The sequence below is a fragment of the Oxyura jamaicensis genome, chromosome 12 (genome assembly GCF_011077185.1).
Source record: "Oxyura jamaicensis isolate SHBP4307 breed ruddy duck chromosome 12, BPBGC_Ojam_1.0, whole genome shotgun sequence".
Classification (NCBI taxonomy): Eukaryota; Metazoa; Chordata; class Aves; order Anseriformes; family Anatidae; genus Oxyura; species Oxyura jamaicensis.
Window position 1 is genome coordinate 7,372,841 of NC_048904.1, and position 11,791 is coordinate 7,384,631.

Sequence of the window (11,791 nt, forward strand, 5' to 3'; positions counted from 1 at the left end):
TGGCAAGGGAGGGAGGGCAAGGTGGTTTGGTGTGTCAGAAGAACTTGTTGGAGTGGAAGAGGAAGGAGCAGGTCACTGTGCTGGCTGCTGGTGGAAGAGACTCTGCTAACACCAGCTCTTTCTCTTTGTTTAAGGAGCTCGCAAGGATCAAAGGTGCATCCGTGTTCTTTAAGATGATACTGGTTAGTGACAAACAGCTTTTCCCGGTCTGCAATTCCCACTTGTATTTTTTGCAAGAGGCTCTTGCTAACTGGAACTGTGTTTTCTGTTTGCCATCCCACAAATGCTTTCCTGCCACAGGCAGAAAACACCAAGGAGCTCAGTGGAGCAGGGCCTTTCACTGTCTTCGTCCCACGGGCAGATTTCATAGCAAACACCACAACGGTAAGTGTCCTCACACCCTAAACACCATCAGGTGTCTGGCAAGTTCCAGTTGTGCCATGGTCTCCTGTGGGTATGCCCTAAACTGAAGCAGAGACTGCACTGAAGAGCATTAAATGCATCCCCCATTCCCCATAAGTGTAAGGTTTGGATGCAGGCTTGCTGCAGAGACAGTCTGGGCAGAGGTGGACATGGTTCCTGTCGTAAGGAAACCCTTGCTGGAGACTCTTACGGTCCTCAAAGACCATAAGACTCTGGAGTCTTATGGTCCTCAGAGACACTGTACCAAATTAGTGATGTGTGGTGGCTTCCATTGCCCGTGGCTATTAGAGGCTGCTAATAGCAAGGCTTCAGAGTATCCGTGATGAAGACCTCTTATTCCTGCCCTGTTCCCTGGACACTGCCATCCCACTTCAAACTAGTGGAGACCTGAGGGTGGAGAGATCATCCAGGACCTCATGAACCAGACAGGTCCTTAGCAGCAGCTTTTTGGTGTCATTGAAGTGGAAGATCCTAACACCATTACTGGCAAGTCCTGCTGGGCAGTTTCACTCCACCAGTCCCAGCCTGAACAATTCCCAAGGACCATGTATCCCAGGCATCACTTGTTCAAGGCCAGTGTAGATGTTTGTCCTCCGTCAAGGGAACTGAATGCTGTTCTTTGTTGTTTTGATTGAAAATTCCCAAAATTCTTGAATGGATTTGTGCATTCGCTGTGTTTTGAGGGAACCAGCTTTCTTCCAGGATGGATCAGCAGGGCAGGCCAAGCAGAAGAGCCTGGGACAATCCAGGTCTCCCCCATCAGGTCTGTGCCTCTCCTGCAAGGCAAAGAGCCCCTGGTGTGATCTCCTTCCTGTTTTCTCTCTGTAGTTTGAGGAGTGGAAGAGCAGAGGTCTCCTTCGGGAGCTGCTTCGCTACCACATGGTGGGTTGCCAGAAACTGCTGTTGAGTGACCTGGAAGCCCAAGAGTCCCTTACATCTTTATCTGGCCACAAAATAAAGATCACTGAGAAAGAGGTAGTTCTCTTACACGATTTCCTTCCCTGCCTCACTTGAAAGGATGTCACTTTTGCTGTCATTTGAAGGCCACGGTGGTGGTGGTGGGTGATTCCCACAGCCTGCAGGTGGCTCATAGGGCCATGCTCTGGTGGGAGTACCTCACTGCATCCCTTCTCTCTCAGAATAGCATCTATCTCAATGGGGAAGCCGAAGTAGTGATGAGTGACATCGTCGGCGTGAATGGGGTCATCCATTTTATCAACAAGATCCTCATTCCAAGTGACCTGGTGGATCGTAACATTTCCTTAAAGATCTCACAGGCAAGTCTGAAAGAACATGCCCTAATATCTGCCACGGTGAAGGCAGGGCTACAGTCTTTCTCCCAACAGCTTTGGTATTGCTGTCCCTGATAAGCCATTTCCCTGCATCCTCAGCCCAAGGCCATGCATGGTTCTCCTCCTTCCTGCTCCTAGCCACATAGGTGCTGTCTGAGGGCATGGATCTGGCTCATGAAGGTGGCAGCATTTGTGGCATAGCAATACTTAGGACAGAAGGAGCCATGATCCATCATCAGAGAACAGTGCTTGATGTAGGCAGGGAGGTTGTGTCCCATGCAAACCATCACATGCCTTTTCCAGTGCAGAGCGCGTTTCAGTGTGGCAGTAAGAGTGTCTTCCAGATACTCCTGAAACAAGTGCTAGCAGCTTATAGCTCCCAGATTTTTCAGTAAATAACACATTCTCTATACAGCACAATAGAGTACTGAAAGCCATCCCATCTCCTGCCATAGCAGCGCCTACCCAGCATGAGTCAGAGAAGTGGCAGCTGCTGAATGCCAGCCCTGGCCAGACCTAGTCCGTTAGGTGTGACAACAAGAGAGATGAATTTGTCTTGTTTAGCTACTATGGTTGTAAACCACCTGGTTCCTCCCAGGCACCGCCACTCCAGGTCCTGGGGAGGCTCTCTGCTGCCAGGTAGAAACCGGCCCTGTGGCAGGGTCAGAAAAGGTGCTGTCAGAAGGCAACCTCCATGGGGTGGAAGGTTATCACACTCATTTCCACACGGAGATTGGAGCTGTTCTGACCAGTTCTTGCTTGTGCATGGAAAGGGAGCTTTCAACCCCGTAAGGTGGTAGTTGTGTCACTAACACAGCAGTCAGAAGAGGCTGGCACCAACCACCAAGGCAGACACTGGAATGGATGCACTGGGCTTTGTGACAGGTGGTCTCAATATCTGGGAGAACCACTGCAACTTACCTATGGAAGGGACTGTGGCCTGCGTCAAGCTGGCATGGTGGCTTTGTTCCTGGCGCCACTTAGTGACGGTTTGCTTTTTTCCTCCTGCAGCAAAATATCACAGAAGTGGCAGAGGCCTTTGGGTACACCATTTATAGCAAGCTGCTGAAGGTGAGCGACCTGACTCCTGCTGTTCCATGGGAAGCTGATGTGTACACGTGTGTGTTCACTTTTGGCTTGTGGCTTTTTCTTTGCATCCCCTCTTATCTTGGACAGGATGCGGAGCTGCTGCCACTGATTAGTAACCCTCTGCACAGACCCTTCACCATGCTGTGGCCTACAGATGCGGCATTCAATGCCCTTTCGGAGAAAAGACAGGAGTGGCTGTACCGCAGAGAGCATCGGGACATGCTGGCCTCCTACCTCAAAGCACACATGATCAGAGACACAAAGGTAAATGTGACACCATTCCACCCACACCAGCTTTACATGCTGCCATGTCACACCCCCTCTCAGTGTGACTGCTGACCCTGTTCCTCGCCAAGCAGCATCCCCTTTTTGAATACGAACCGCCGGTTTTGCTTGTCCCTCCCATGTTCTTTTTCCCCTCTTAGATTGTTGCTGGTAACATGCCCCAAGTCAAATTCATACGGACCATGCACGGCTCCACCATCTCGTTCAGCTGCAGCAGAACCCACACGGTACGTGATGGTGATGCTAGGCTCTGCTTCCTGCTGTCAGCTGTTAACTGATGCTCTGTGTTGATCACCAGCAGGAAGGGAACGTAGAGCTGGGATGCTTGCAGGCTCAGACACCCCGTTCCCCTGGCTGCAGCTGGCCCTTTAGAGAGGCTCAAGACTCAGAGGCCAGCTGGCAGGAAAGGGCAGAGGCACGTGTACCTACAGACACATGCAGCGCTGACCAGATTGCTGAGCCAGCCATGGGGTGCCATGACCTTTACATGGCATGTGTCGCGTGGACAGAAACCATTTCTTAGGAGAGGTGGCTGTGAAAAATGACATTGGGGTGGTTAAGGGCGTGAGCGCAGAGAGTCTGAAGAGTTCTTGGGGTGACTGAGAAGTTGTGACAGCCAAAAAGGGTGATCTTCAGGTGGTGCAGCCAGGGTGCGGGATGTGCCGGGATCACAAGTTGTTTTCTTCCTTTGGCAGGGGGAGCTTCTGGTGGGGAACGGTGATGCCATGATCGTTCAGAGGCACATGGAGTTCAGTGGGGGCATTGCTTATGGCATTGATAGACTGTTGGAGCCACCAGATCTGGGATCTCGGTGTGATGAGTTTGTCTTTGTTGAGCTGCAGGTGAGCGCTTCAGATAAAGCTGAAGAGAATCCACGCTGTCTGTTGAGCCCTTGCCAGGGAAGAGGGATGTTAGGAGGGCTTACTGCTCTTCCTTGGCAAAGCTCTATGCAGCTGAGAGAGGCAGAAATGCATATTGAGTTGCTTTGGGGTTTCTTTCTCCCCTCCACAGAGATCTACGGAGAGCTGCGGACTCTGTGGCTTCGAGCCGCCCTGCCCTGCTGGCTCAGTTCAACGGGTAAAGCTCCCCTCTTTGCCACCAAGGTGGCCTGTTGCAGGGCTGATGACAATACCCACATGCCCCTGGTGTTTCGGCCACAAAATGAGGGCACACCTGCGTGTGGCAAGCCCCTTGGCTCAGTCACGGTTTTGGTCACGCAGTTTTGTAGAACAGGAGCTGGGCTGAGCAATATGGGATCAAGGACCACGGTCGTCCTTACCTGGTCAATCCCAAAGGGGTGACAGGGCTGCGTGGGTCCAGCTTCATCCCTGAAGTAGCATGGGGGGCTTTTGGGAGGGAGTGTCACTGCAAAAGAGCTCAGGCTGGCCGCTGGAGCTTCCCCAGGCATCAGGTGGGGAGCAGCTTTGTGCCCTGCTCCCTGCACTGCCCGTTGTCCCTCACATGCTGGGTTTCTGGCATGTCCCCGCAGTTCTCCCATGGCTCGCCAGCCCCACCACATGTTAGGAAGCCTCTGTTTCTTGGTATAAAACTGAATGGGTGGCACAGAAATGTCAAGGTGAGGTGTCAGGGACACAGTATCCAGCGACAATGTGGCAAACTCTGTGTTTTGCCTGTTTCCTCGCAGGGGGGAACCAGGGGCTGCTACTATTACGGAAACCAGCTGTTCAGAAACACTTTTCTGTTTCACCACTCCTCCTTGTTGCGGCCATCCTGGCCGCCCTCCCCGTGGGACCCCTTCAGAAGACACTTCTCTTCCAGGGGGTCTAGGAGGCAAGGCTGTGAGAGGATCTGCATTTCCACCCAGTGGGTCCCCCAGTGCTGCAAGAACCACTATGGCCGTGACTGTCGGGGTAAGGAGCCGTGTGACCCTTCCTGGCCCTTCCTCTCCTGGCAAGAAGGCAGTCTCGGTCAGCATGGATTTCTGATGCCTACGAATGCACTTCCCCGGGGAAGGGGAAGGGTGGGCAACACCCCAGGCAAGGAGCCCTAGTCCATAAAGGGTGTAGGGAACAATCGATCCCCTGTGGATGGTATTGTACCAGGGAATTCCCTTTCCGTGAAGAATCCCATGGGGAGCCCTGGGCGCCAGGCAGCTGGAGGTAGTTGTCACACATATCACTCATCCCTAGATGCATCCAGTGCACAGCCATTCCCAGGCACCTGCCCTCTGTGCTTCATGCACAGGCAGCTTTCATGTTCCTGGAGGAGTCTGCTGCCTGGTTAGCACGGGGCAGGCCAGCACAGACTCAGCAACCTGGGAGCAACCAGGCTGGAAACCATGCCAAATTCGCTCTTCTTGCCCCCATTCCCAAGGCTTTTAGTCATGGGGTGCCCCCAGTGCTCCCTCCCAGGACTGCCGAACACGCTGTAAGGCACACCCGCGTGGCACCTGGTGCACAGGCTCTGTGCAGGGCAGCGGGCACTCCTCTCCAGTGCAGGGCCACCTTGTCACCACTGCCTCACTAAGGTGCCTCATTTACAGCATGCCCAGGAGGGCTTGAGGCACCGTGCGGTAACCGTGGTACCTGCGACGACAAAATCCGCGGCTCCGGGAGATGCAACTGCAGCCAGGCTTTCATTGGGACCAGCTGTGAGCTGTGTGCCCCCGGCAGATACGGGCCGCAATGCCAAGGTAAAGGGGAAGCCCACGGGGTGTACAGATGGTTTGTATGCACATGGGGCTATTTGGAGGGGGGGATAGATGCTGGGTGACCTTCTTTTTGCAGCTTACAGCATGGGAATCAGCTCTGCCACATGTGCATCTGTTCCCCGCAACACTCGGGTCAGATCTCTGGGGCTGGGGACACCCCTCCCTGGGCTCTCTGCAGGACAGCTGTTGCTCCAGATGTAGCTTCAAGAAGGCTCTGGGCTCAAAGACCCCTTCTGGTCTGTCACACACAGCTGAGAGCCCCTGTTTGGCTGAAATACTGGGGTGTGCTCAGCAGGGACCTGTGCCCATGTGAGGCAAGGGGAAGGAAAAAGACGTTTCCCCTGTCCCAAGCTGGGCAGGTCTTGGGTGTCCAGGAACGTTTTTAAGGGCTGATTGTTGGCAGGGACTCAGAGGGAGAAGGCATCTCTAGAGGTGCCCAAGGGAGGGAAATGCTGGGGGGGGGGGTCTGTGGGAGCTTCCCCTCCTGTGTGGAGGGTGCGTCCTGCAGAGATGGGGGGTCAGGGCTGGCAGCAGGGAAGGGGTGTGCCATGCCACACTGCCATGGCTGCCTGCACGCTCTGCCCACACAGGCGGTGCTTCTGTCACATTTCAGTCCCGTGGACTTTGGCTGCAGTGTAGGCAGGTGCCATGACAGTGTTCTTTACCCATTCCTCACAGAATGCAACTGTACTGAGAACGGTGTGTGCAACGGAGGACTGCACGGCGATGGCTTCTGCTTCTGTGCTGAGGGCTGGACCGGAGAACGCTGTGAAACCAGGCTAGGTGAGGGATGCCAGGCCCCACCGCTGCCTAAACCCTGACCTTGCGCTGGCCCCAGTGTGAGGGACAAGCCCTGTTCCCACAGTGCTGCTCATGGTCTTGCCTTGGGACAGCACAGTGCTCCTGCAGCAGCCCTGGGGGTGTTTCTTGGGGGGTGAAGAATGGCAGCTCCCACACCCCACAAAAATCCTGGTTCCATCAGCTGCTGTTCCCTGGGACTCAGGGAACAAGCAGCCGGTCAGAACTATCTCCAAAAAGGAGCTATCAGCTCGGGGGGAGGGGAGGGGCACGGCTTATCCTGAGATCTGGTCTCAGTTACTGAACTCCACAAGGGTTGGGGAGCCTCTGGGACAGAGGCAGGTGATGGCAGCCATGCCCGTGTGGCAGCCTTTGGATCACGCGTGTGGTTTTCTGACCCGTGTGCACTTTGGTTTCAGTCATGACGCCCCAATGCTCGCCACCGTGCCATCCCCAAGCCGCCTGCCGCTCCGGCAACCTCTGCGAATGCAACCTACACTACGAGGGAGATGGTAGAACGTGCACAGGTAAGGGGGAGCCACCAGGGGATGGGGTCATGGGGGTGGTGAGAGAGGGAAAAAGTGGACAACACAGCACGACAAGAGGTGACCGCCTCCTCAGCAGCTCCATGAAGGAAGGCTGTCTCTGCGGGATGAAAGGCAAGGCAGACAGACCACCAGGGGACTGAGCAAAGTACGTTAGTTAACGCAATGCTTTTATCCGTACAGTGATTGACATGTGCAGCCAGGACAACGGAGGGTGTGCTACGCAGGCACAATGCACGCAGGCTGGTGTCAACATCTCCTGTGCCTGTGCTGCTGGGTACCGGGGTGACGGCTACGTCTGCGACCCCATAGACCGGTGTGCGGACGGAAGGAACGGGGACTGCAGCCAGCACGCCAAGTGCATCAGCACCGGGCCGGTGAGTACATCCCGTATGTCCAGGGACATCTGCGTGCCTGTGAGAGCAGCTGGAGGATGATGATGTGACAGTGCTGCTGCTGTAGGCCTCATGCCTGCCCAGCCTCTCAGGGCTCAGGTATTGCGCTCATCCTGCAGGCCCTTGCTGCTAGGCTGGGCAATGGTCCTGCTAATCTTATTCTGAGGCCATTTCCCCCCATTCCTCTGTCCAACAGGCGTAAGTGGTGCGAGTGATGGCATTTCTGGACTGTTGTGGGGCTCTGGGGGGGTCCTTTGGGCATGATGCAAGCCGTTTTTGCAGAGGAACCAGAGCTGTTCACTGCAGAAAGGACATAGAATGTGATGCAGTGCAAGACTCATGAGCCATGTACCCATGAGCTCAGCTGTCTTGCAAAAAGCACGTGACAAGGAATCAGTGTGACATTTTTGGCAGGGTTATGTGCAATTGGATGTTGGGGTAGGACAGAAGCCCTGCAGCCTAAGAAAGGCCACACATTGTGCCACGGTCCTGGTGGGCTGCGGAGGCATTCTGAAGGCTTGTCCCCAGGTTCACAGGGATACACAATTTGCCAGCTGCTATTTGCATGTTTTCAAATGCCAGCCTTCCTTTGTGCTGCAGAACGAGCGGCGCTGCGAGTGCAAGCGGGGCTTTGTCGGCAATGGGATCCAGTGCCTGGAGGAGGCCGTGCCCCCCACGGATCGGTGCCTGGACAACAACGGGCAGTGCCATCGGGAGGCCATTTGCACCGACCTGCACTTCCACGGTGAGCAAGCCATGGAGAGCACCCTCTGTCATCCTTCACCTTGTGGCTGGGGCATCCCTCAGGAGAGGATGAGGGTGGGAGAATCAAAGGGCCAGGGACTCGTCACCGCAGCTTGGACTGGTTTTCACAGTCCCCTTTTCCCCTACATATTATACAGGGGAGGATGAGCCTGTGAGGCACCCATCCTCTGCACCCACAGGTGGCTGGCTGTGCCACCTGCACTCAGACAGGGGACCCACGCTGCAGGGAGCAGACTGGGAGACTGCTCACTTTCAGTGCTGTACTGATGCTCCTGGGACTTCTTATTTTGCAGATAAGACTATGGGTGTTTTTCATCTGCAGTCACCCCGAAAAAAGTATGACTTCACTTATGAGCAGGCGCAGAGGGCCTGTGCAGCAGAAGGCGCCTCCTTGGCCACTTTCCGACAGCTCTCGGCAGCACAGCAGGTCAGCAGGGTGGGGGCACGCAGGGCTTCTCGCTGCCAGGTGACGAGTGGGCGAGCCACCTCGCATTCCCTCGGCCAGGCCCTGGTGAGGGGCAGCAGCCTGCTCCCACTTCCCGTGGCAGCCCCAGGAACCTCCCAGACATCGAGGCAGCGGTCACTGGGTTTGTGTCACAGCAGCACGGTCAGTGTGAGGTTCCCCCACGCTGTCTGTTTGCATGTTGGTGCTTCCTCAGCCTCCAAAGGAAGAAGTCCTGGGGCCAGCAGTGGGCAGCCTTACCAAAGGCATTTGTGTCTGCTGCTCTCCCTGGTGTACATAGCTGGTTTCAGCAGCCCAGAGGATGATCAGGTCGTGGTAGCCTTTATTGAGTGATGTCATCCCCAAAACGACCGACATGGGACAGCTGAGGCAGGATGGATGGACCTCAGCGAGTCCTTTGCTTTTGCTCCATGGTTCATGAAACCATGAGGGCTGCTGGCTCCCACCGGCCACACTGGGCCATGGCTTCAGGCAAAGCCCAGCCCTTTACATACCAGGAGAATGCAGCCTAAGGCTGCACAGCAGAAGTGTGCATGAGGGCACAAAACCTGGCCTGGAGCTATTATTTTTAATCTAACAATCCATTTTCCTCTGCCAGATGGGATTCCATCTGTGCCTGGTGGGGTGGCTGGACAACGGCACGGCTGGATACCCCACAGCCTACCCCAACCCCAGCTGCGGGGCTAATCGGGTGGGCATCGTGGACTACGGCACCAGAAGCAACCTGAGTGAGACCTGGGATGCCTTCTGCTACCGGGAGAAGGGTGAGTGGCACGAGCACCTTTCCTGGAAAACATCCTGCCCGGCACAAGCAAAGGCTGCAGGGACAGAGCTGCCCCGAGGGCACATCCCCTCTCCCCACACCCGTGTCAGGAGGGAACACGATGGGGGCCATCCAGAAGCCAAGGGAGCAGGGGTGCTGTGCAGCCACCACGGGCAATTCAAGGCACATCTTGATGTTTCTTTGCAGATCTGGTTTGCACCTGCCGTGAAGGGTTTGTGGGAGATGGGTATTCGTGCAACGGCAAACTCCCTGAGGTGCTCGCAGACCACGCTCGCTTCTCCACCTTCTATTCCGTAAGTGATGCGCTCCTGGGTCTTCAGTGTGCGAGTGGCCGGGCACAAGGAGAATGGGAGGACTTGAGGGCGAGCAGGAGGAGCAAGGGGGGGGGTTCAGCCTGTGTGCTGAGGCAGAGTGCAAACAGAAAGGGATTTTCTTGCCAAGGTCGGGGGGATGTTTCTGGGGTTGGGCATGATAACTGCTTTGAGGTCACTGCAGTGTCCTGATGGGCGTGATCTTCCATCTTTTCCAGATGTTGCTTGATTTTGCCAATGACACAGAAGAAGGATTGGATTTTTTCACCTATCTGTCCAATGACTCTGCTCCCAAAACTCTCTTCGTCCCTCTGAATTCCGGCTTTGCAAAAAATGAAGTAAGCAAACAGGGAATGAGTGGCCACTTGAGGGTGCACAGAACAAAGAGGAGCTGTCTCAGCCACTGCTCATCCCTGCGCCGCGTTGCTTTTTCAGACACTGACAGGAGAAGAACTGAAGCTCCACGTGTCATCGAGCAATGTCGTGCTCTTCAGCTTCAACCTCACAGCAGGCACCATCATCACATCCCAGTCAGGACATGATCTCCACGTGTCAGACCTTCCCGTGGGGAATGGCACAGAGCATGCGGTAGGTTTGATGGCCAAGGAGGACTGAAAACCCCACAAGCTTCCACCCCCCCTTCTATTTTGAGACAGGGAACAAGGGGGAGGCTTGCTGATGAAGTGCCAGCACCTCTGTCTTGTGCTGTAGGGTGCCAGGGGAATCAACGACAGGATGATCGTGGAGTGGGACATCATGGCTTTCAATGGCATCATTCACGCAATCGCGGAGCCACTGAGGATCCCACCACCCACCGTGCACATCGGTCAGGCGAGTGTCTGAGGGCGCGTGTGGGGACGGGCGGTGCCAAAGGAGCAGGAGAATGGGGACAAGGAGCCCGCGTTGGCTCCGTGGGGCACTGAGCCCCGAGGGGCAGCCCAGTGCTCAGGCAGGGGAATGCTGTGACCGGGCTGCTCCTCTCACTGTTCTTCACCGCAGGTGAACGGCGGGGCCCAGCCTGGGGGCTCTGTGGCCGCGGGGCTGGCATCGGCCCTGGGCCTTGTCCTGATACTGGTGGCCGGCGCTGGTGTCGCCTACTGCTGGGTGAAGCGGCGCCGGCGGGACGGGCAGTTCGGGTACCTCCAGGTACGGGCAGGCATTTTTTATTTTTATTATAATTTTATGTTTTTTTTTATTATTATTATTATTATATTTTGCTTTTATTTATAATATTTCTTTTTAAAATTATTTTTAATGTCATTTTTATTATATTTTTTTATGTATTGCTTTTTCTTGCTTTTTGTTTTTGTTATACTTCATTTTTTATTTATTGTTTTATTTTTTATTTTAAAGTTCGCAATCCTTATTTATTTATTTATTTATTTGTTGGTTGTTAACCTGAGGGCGGCCTCGGGGCTGCAGGGGTGGGGTCCCCGTGCGGGCGGGGGCTAACGGGGAGGGAGCACCAAGGGGGGGCGGGGCCCGGCCCAAGGGGGCGGGGCCCACTCTAGACCTGCCCCGCCCCCCCCTCCCAGGCCGATCTGCGCGAGGAGGAGGAGGAGGAGCCTCGGCCGGACCGCCCGCGGGGGGAGGCGGGGCCGCGCGCCGCCAGGCCCCGCCCCCAGCGGCCGCTGGTCGCCATCCCCAACCCGCTGTACGGCGGCCACGCCCCCGACTACGAACCGCTGCACGTGAGCATGGCTCCGCCCCCCTCCCCGTGACCACGCCCCCTCCCCGTGACCACGCCCCCTCCCCGACTCCGGTCCCCCCCCCCCGGTGCCCCCCAATAAAGCGCTGGACCCTCAGGACCCCGTGTCTGAGCCTTTCTCCGGGCGCAGAGCAGGGGGCAGCAGCTGCCAGCCCCCAGCGCTGCCTCCTCTCCCTCCCCCCTGCCCCTACGGGCTTCCCCACCGCTCCCTCAGGCCCCAAAGCACCACAGGGAGCGGGATGGAACCAGGTAGGGGGGGGAA

At 55.8% G+C, this 11,791-nt stretch overlaps 1 protein-coding gene across 2 annotated transcripts in view; it reads left to right on the plus strand.

Moving 5' to 3' along the window:
- STAB1 (stabilin 1) overlaps nt 1-11,629 on the plus strand; it is a 57,915-nt gene extending 46,286 nt beyond the window's left edge. For both annotated transcript variants that reach the window (XM_035338039.1, XM_035338038.1), the window contains exons 47-69: nt 135-182; nt 301-384; nt 1,252-1,398; nt 1,563-1,700; nt 2,727-2,786; nt 2,892-3,068; nt 3,230-3,316; nt 3,785-3,931; nt 4,101-4,166; nt 4,735-4,960; nt 5,593-5,742; nt 6,439-6,543; nt 6,978-7,085; nt 7,287-7,480; nt 8,099-8,243; nt 8,557-8,690; nt 9,325-9,490; nt 9,697-9,803; nt 10,040-10,159; nt 10,257-10,409; nt 10,533-10,652; nt 10,821-10,967; nt 11,357-11,629. In XM_035338039.1, coding sequence (XP_035193930.1) covers nt 135-182; nt 301-384; nt 1,252-1,398; nt 1,563-1,700; nt 2,727-2,786; nt 2,892-3,068; nt 3,230-3,316; nt 3,785-3,931; nt 4,101-4,166; nt 4,735-4,960; nt 5,593-5,742; nt 6,439-6,543; nt 6,978-7,085; nt 7,287-7,480; nt 8,099-8,243; nt 8,557-8,690; nt 9,325-9,490; nt 9,697-9,803; nt 10,040-10,159; nt 10,257-10,409; nt 10,533-10,652; nt 10,821-10,967; nt 11,357-11,542 — 3,015 coding nt within the window. In that variant the 3' untranslated portion in view covers nt 11,543-11,629. The remainder of the gene's footprint in view (nt 1-134; nt 183-300; nt 385-1,251; nt 1,399-1,562; nt 1,701-2,726; nt 2,787-2,891; nt 3,069-3,229; nt 3,317-3,784; nt 3,932-4,100; nt 4,167-4,734; nt 4,961-5,592; nt 5,743-6,438; nt 6,544-6,977; nt 7,086-7,286; nt 7,481-8,098; nt 8,244-8,556; nt 8,691-9,324; nt 9,491-9,696; nt 9,804-10,039; nt 10,160-10,256; nt 10,410-10,532; nt 10,653-10,820; nt 10,968-11,356) is intronic.
- Nucleotides 11,630-11,791: the final 162 nt, after the last annotated feature.